The sequence below is a fragment of the Onychostoma macrolepis genome, chromosome 03 (genome assembly GCF_012432095.1).
Source record: "Onychostoma macrolepis isolate SWU-2019 chromosome 03, ASM1243209v1, whole genome shotgun sequence".
Classification (NCBI taxonomy): Eukaryota; Metazoa; Chordata; class Actinopteri; order Cypriniformes; family Cyprinidae; genus Onychostoma; species Onychostoma macrolepis.
Window position 1 is genome coordinate 18,413,697 of NC_081157.1, and position 6,942 is coordinate 18,420,638.

General features: G+C 40.2%; 1 protein-coding gene across 1 annotated transcript; it reads left to right on the forward strand.

Annotated features, from left to right (window-relative positions):
• Positions 1 to 1,548: 1,548 nt before the first annotated feature.
• On the forward strand, positions 1,549 to 5,635 carry alyref (Aly/REF export factor). The gene is made up of 6 exons (XM_058771831.1): positions 1,549 to 1,928; positions 3,660 to 3,824; positions 4,618 to 4,765; positions 4,883 to 4,949; positions 5,032 to 5,236; positions 5,329 to 5,635. Exons 1-6 carry the CDS (start codon positions 1,671 to 1,673, stop codon positions 5,341 to 5,343), a joined length of 858 nt encoding a protein of 285 aa, XP_058627814.1. The 5' UTR covers positions 1,549 to 1,670; the 3' UTR covers positions 5,344 to 5,635.
• The last annotated feature ends 1,307 nt before the right edge of the window (positions 5,636 to 6,942 follow it).

Genomic DNA, 6,942 nt, shown 5'->3' on the forward strand with positions numbered 1-6,942 from the left:
CTATGATTCCTTACTCTTTCTTATGCTTTTCCCATCTCCTTGTATTCTGCTTATATCTTACTACTTTTGGGCTTTTCCTCTGATATTCACTACTTCATCCCTTAGATATAATAATTTGGAATACTCTGCACTCTAGTATAAATTACTGAATAAGAGATCTTAATTTTGTTTAAACCTATTTTCTATTATAATTTTCATATTTACATTTATTTTATTGTATTAACCATTTTTTTATTTAATAATAGTCATAGGCATTACTCGTCTGCCTGGGTCTCATTGCGTCAAACACAATACAGTTAAATTTAATTAAATTAAAATTCTGAATACTGTGAAATATACATAATTCACACTTTTAGCATTTGTCCTTGGTCTAAATAGAAAGGATGATTTCAAGTTTTAACTATTCAAAGAAGAGAGATATCCATTTTACATTGTTGTATGTCTATTTTTGCTAATAAAAAAAAAATGTTGAAAGCATAGTTCACAAATACAAATAAAACACTTACAAAACAGATTAAAATGTGACCCACAAAACCAGTCTTAAGTCGCTGGGGTATATTTGAAGCAATAGCCAACAATACATTGTATGGGTCAAAATTATCGTTTTTCTTTTATGCCAAAAATCATTAGGATATTAAGTAAAGATCATGTTCCATGAAGATATTTTGTAAATGTATCAAAACTTAATTTCTGATTAGTAATTTGCATTGCTAAGGACTTCATTTGGACAACTTTAAAGGTGATTTTCTCAATTTTTTGATTTTTTTTTGCACCCTCAGATTCCAGATTTTCAAATAGTTGTATCTCCGCTAAATATTGTCCGATCCTAACAAACCATACATCATTTTCAAAAGATTGACCCTTATGACTGGTTTTGTGGTCCAGGGTCACAAATAGGTTCAACAACAACAACAACAAAAATTATATATATTTACAATTTTTACATTTAAAAAGTATCTGTACTTTATCAGTGTTTTTCTTTGGAAAACTTTTACTTCACTAAAAGTTGTTTTTTTTACCTTTAATACTTAAGGACATATAAAATGTAGTACTTCCTCGTGCTCAAGTAAAACTTTGAATTACTTTTACTTGAATAAAAGTAAGAAAGTACTAGATTATTTCTAATGCAATTAAGTATTAAATGATATTTAATATGAAACGTAGTGCAGTAGAAAGTACAATATTACGCTTTGGAATGTTGTGAAATAAAAGCTTTCTAAAGAAAAACATAGCATAACTTGTCAAGCATAACTTGAAAAGTACTTTTACAGCCGAGTAAAAATAGCTACTTCACTACTGTCCGCCTTTCAAAGATAGGCCTACATATAATGGTTATTCATTAACAACAACAACAAAATAGTTTTAGTAAGGCTTAGTATATTTGCATTTGTGAGTTTGCAAAGGTTGAAAAACAAAAGCCAGAGATAAAATTATAGCATTAACCGCTAATGTTTTTAAGGACTTTTGGGGAGTTTTGAGGAATTTAAACCGGAAGTGCTCGTCTCACCGATGTACGTCACGAGCGGTCCCGCTATAAAAGCGTCGCCGGCGGAGGCTCGTCGTTTCCTCTTCTGTGAGTGAGCAGTAGTACAGGGGCAGTGTAGTGCTTCACACGAGCGGGGTTTGTTTTTTAGTTAACGGCAGTGTTTAGCGTTAACAAGGGCCTGACGATGGCAGACAAGATGGATATGTCCTTAGACGACATCATCAAGCAAAACCGGCAGCGCGGGGGCGGCGGGCGCGGCGGCGGCGGCGGGAGAGGAGGCCGCGGCGGCCGCGGAGGCGCAGGCGGAGGCCGCGGTGTTGGCGCCGGCGGGCGCCTCGGAAACACAGGCGGAGGCTTTGGAGGCCGCGGCGGGGGATCGGGCCCCATGAGGAACCGCCAGAACCTGAGCCGCGGAAGAAGCAGACCTACGCCGTACAGCAGGGTAGGAGAAAGCGGAGAAAATCACGGGCGCATCCACACGCCTGGGTGAAGCCCTGTTTTTATCTTTCTAGGCTGCCAGCAAACATGGCGGCTAGCTGGCCCCTGGAGCTTCTCTGGGAGTGTAGCTCGTTAGATATATATTGTTCATAATGTGTTCTCTCCCTAAGCCCTTTGTCTTGCCATCCGTGTGAGCTTCAAGCATCGCGCGTCGTGAAGCGGCGCGTCTGGAGCGGCTTGTGGATCACCTATCCTGCGGCCCTCGACGCCATTTTGGAGACGGCTGATCCCTTTCATTCAGCCTGAGCTCTCTTTGTTTTCGACGACGTCCAGCGCACATCCTCACACGGTCTGCGTCTTGTGATTGTGAAGAGTCTGCCCTCTTTTTGTGTGCGCGCTGAAGCCCAGCTTTAAGAAGGCCTCCGTTCCTCGCTGGAGTTCGGCTTTTGTTTGGGAGGGGTTTCATATGGTCTCAAAATATCCTTGAAAGCAGAAATGTAGATATAGTGTTGGAGCCGCACAGGATAAATGGACGTTGACCATCTCTGTCCAGCGATTATGGAGAATCCCCTTGCTAATTATTTTTAGTTTGAGCTTAGCGAGGCCAGTATTTATATAAGCACGCCAAAATGGCGTGGGCTCAAAATGGACGCTCCAAAGCGGCTTCAGATGGCAAGCATGGACACTAATGATGGCCTCGTTTATTTTGGACTTTGCTGTGCTGCTCCTCACCGGAGACCAGTGGAACATCTGTATCCACCTTATGGAGGCCTGCTGGGATTCATTTGGAGTGAACGGCAAGAGACTCTTGGGTTTCTGGTAGCTAGTTAGCGTGCTACCGAAGAGGGTGGGCAGTTTCTAAGGGAATATAGTGGTGTTTACAACAATAGGCTACATTGAGCTCACCCTACTCTTGTAACTGGTTATTTTTGGCGTTATACCTGTAATGCATGTATAGTCTTTTGAATTAACCCTCTGGTTTCTTTAACTTTTAATTTTTGGCAGTCAAAACCAATAGGATACCCTTTAAAAAAAAAAAAAAAGTACACTGTTTTGTATCTATTTATTGTGTTTTGATAGTGTTTCATGGTACTACACAATATTAATTCCTAAATTAGCATCCATTTGGTGTGTGTATATAATATTTGGAGTCTATATTTAAAAAAAAAAAAAAAAACAGGGTTGTGTATTTGATAGTTGCTTTTGTGTTTTAGAAGTTTATCAAAGACTAGTTAATCTGGGTTGGTTTTTCTGTATTACAAATTTCCTGTGCAGGTCACACTTCCTATCAAGATCATGTGTGACTTAAGACAGTTTAGCTTATGTCCACATTTTCATCTGTGTAGCAAGTGACGCAAAAGTCACTAAGTTTTGTACCGTTCCGATGAAGTACAATTGTAAAAAAAAAAAAAATCAATGTAAACTTATAAAATGACCAACCACCAGTGTTAAGCTTGCCTTCACTGCGGTGTAGTGAACTGCACATCCAGTAAAGTTAAAACAACATAATCAGAACCAACTCTGTACTTGTGCTGCCAGCTGTGTCCTGCATTGGTTTACTTGTTTGTAGTGATGGGGTGGGCAGGGATTGCTGGAAATCACAGTGAGCGCACTGGGTGCCCCTGGCCTTGTTGAAGCGGAGCCCCCTGCTTGCCCCAACACCCAGCCGAGTGGACTGTCAGTGACAGACTGGGGACCCGAAGTCAGCAGGTGCGTTCTCTCTCATCTGTTGCAGCCCAAGCAGCTCCCAGACAAGTGGCAGCATGACCTGTTTGACAACGGCTACAGTACGAACGCTGGCGGTGGAGGCGGAGGCGGCGGTGGTGGAGCGGGCGTGGAAACCGGAGGAAAGCTCCTCGTGTCCAATCTCGACTTCGGCGTCTCCGATGCAGACATTCAGGTTGGTGTCACTTTAACTTGTTGAAGAGTCTTTAAAGGTTTAGTTCACCCAAAAATGAAAATTGTCATTAATTACTCACCCTCATGTCGTTCCAAACCCGCAAGATTGTCATTCATCTTCAGAACACAAATTAAGATATTTGATGACATCCGAGAGCTTTCTGAACCTGCGTAGACAGCAGTGCAACACACACACACACGTTCAAGACCCAGAAACGCAGTAAAGACATCGATGAGACATCAGTGGCTCAACTTCAATCTTACGAAGCTACTCGAATACTTATGGTGCGCAACAAAAATAACTACTTTATTTAACAATTCTTTTCCCCCAAGATAGCGTATTTTGTCGAGTACCACGACGCATACGTGCTTTCCCCGGAATGTAATCGGCGTTGTTTACATTCACGAGAAAAGCGTGCATGCTGAACGTAAACGACGCTGATTACGTTCTGGGGAAAGCGCGCATTGGTGCGCAAGGAAAACAAAAATAAATTAATTCAACAAAGTTATTCTCGTAGCTTCACAAAACTGAAGTTGAGCCACTGATGTCACACAGACTGTTTTATCGATGTCCTTGCTAAGTTTCTGGACCTGGGAACATTACAGTCTACGCAGGGTCAGAAAGCTCGTGGAGTTCATTTAAAAATTTCTTAGTTTGTGTCCTGAAGATGAACGAAGGTCTTCCGGGTTTGGAACGACATGAGTGCGAGTAATTAATGACAGACTTTTCTTTTTGGGTGAACTAACCTTTGTGTTTGATGGATTCTGTAGCTAAGGTATGGTTTGTGCTGCAGGAACTCTTCGCTGAATTTGGCACTTTGAAGAAAGCAGCAGTACATTACGATCGGTCAGGACGCAGCCTCGGCACTGCAGATGTTCACTTTGAGAGGAAAGCAGACGCCCTGAAAGCCATGAAGCAGTACAACGGTGTTCCGCTTGATGGTATGTGTACGTCCTTTAAAAGATTTTCCTCTGCATTTTCAAATTATGAAAGTCATTGGGAAGCCTGTTGAATTGGTCTGGCAGCAATTCTCAAGTCATGTAAACTCTCTCTTTCAGGTCGCCCAATGAACATTCAGCTCGTTACATCACAGATCGACGCACAGAGGCGAACTCCGATGCAGGGGTAAGGATGAATGGGTTTAGTTTGCTTGTTTTTGTTTTTTGTAGTGTTTGTCGTTACTGAACGCTGTTCTTTTTCCTGACAGTCTAAATCGTGGAGGTGGTGGCATGAACAGAAACAGAATTGGGAGCTTTGGTGCTCAGAAAGGTCGCGGGGGACGTGGTGGTGGTGGTGGTGGTGGTGGAGGAGCCAGAGGTCGGGGGCGAGGCGGTCGAGGAGGCGGCGGAAGCAGCAAACAGCAGCTCTCTGCTGAAGAGCTGGACGCCCAGCTAGATGCCTATAACGCCAGGGTGTGTAAACCCATTCAGAGATGCTTTTAAACTGTGCCTTTTTGTGTTTATAAAAGCTGATAGTAATCTCAATTTTCTTGTTTTTCAAACAGATGGATACCAGCTAAACACTTCGAGTCAAGCTGCATTCCACACTGTTCTGACGTGGGACAGTGGTCATCGTTGTAATAGCTTTGAACATGCCGGATGTTTTACACTCTCGTCTTCAGAAGTGGTTTAAATTTGTGTATCAATCTTTTTCTCCTTTTAAAATGCTCGTGTTTTTTACCTACTTTGTTTTATTTTTGGTTTCCTTTTTGAGAAAAACCTGGTTGGACTGTAGGATTTAAGGGGTGGTCTTCTCTTAACCATCCTTGTGTAGATCATTGAAATAAAAACCTGCAGTATTTAGTAACCACATGATGTCTCCGCTTTCTCATTGTGTACACATTGCCTTTATTACGCTGGAGAACTGCCAGCTCGAGCCAATCTTAAGTTAATGTAGTATTTCAGTGTATAAAAGTCATAAGCAGTAAGTGCACTACTCATGTCAGACACTAGGTGTCTGCAACTTTGTTTTGCTCTTATTTTTATTAATGGATGGCTGCAATGCTTCTGTAAGTCTAAATGGGTGTTAGAACTTATCATTTCTGAATTGCTCCATTTATTTGAATCTTTGAAAGATTCAAGTGTACTAGCGAGGAGCGATTAAAATGCACATGAAAGAATATACACTTTTCCAATTACGTCTGTGTAGGCTATATATATATATATATACACACGGGTACATGCAATAAAAACGCTAATCACTTCAGGGGGTTGCAAGGGGGGGAAAAAAGACTCGGGTTTTATACAGTTTCCCCAAGGGGTTGATTATGATCAGTGTTTTAAAGATTCTAAGTATTTTTTGCATTGATTTTTATAATTATTTAAAGAGGGTTTACTGTTATTCCTCTTACTCTTGTGCATATGATATATTTACCCATTGTAATGTATGACATCTTTTTCGAAAGACCATCTGCATAAACCAAAACCTGAAACAAAATTATTAACGGAATATCAGTAATATTGATATCAATATTTGGCCAGCTGTAAAGAGCCTGCCAGAACTGCAATGTGACTGGACAAGAAAAAAAATGTTCAATGGTTTCAGGCTCTTCTAAACAACAACAAAAAACACAAGGATCTACTTCAAAACGGAATTTTTTCTGTAAACTTTCAGCAGCAGGATACACATTATTAATCATTTTAAACTGATCGAATATCCTTCATTTTAGGTAGAATTGGACATTCACATTACAGTTTTTCAAAATGTTTTATTTTTACAGGTGTATTGAAATCTAAAAGTAACATAAATTTTCTATTACTTTATTACCTTTTTTTTTTGTCCCCAATATAAGCTATACTTCTCCAATCTTCAACTCAGGCAATACATTTGAATATGTAAGGCTGTTTTTTATTATTATTAATTGTTTTAAAGGAGGGATGGCTTTACACAAAGTATTAAATTCTTTAAAAGAACGTTTTATCTCAAATTTCTCCATGAATGAATTATGTTGAATAATATCTAACAGATCTACGATATTTTTTTCATACCACTCTTGTTTGAATACTGTCTTTTCTATTCATTGTAATGGTTCTGTTCTGTTACTCCACGAAGTATAAACATTTTTGGGTGAATATAATTTTCCAACGGTACAAAAGCTGTTTGCGGAATTTTGAAAGCG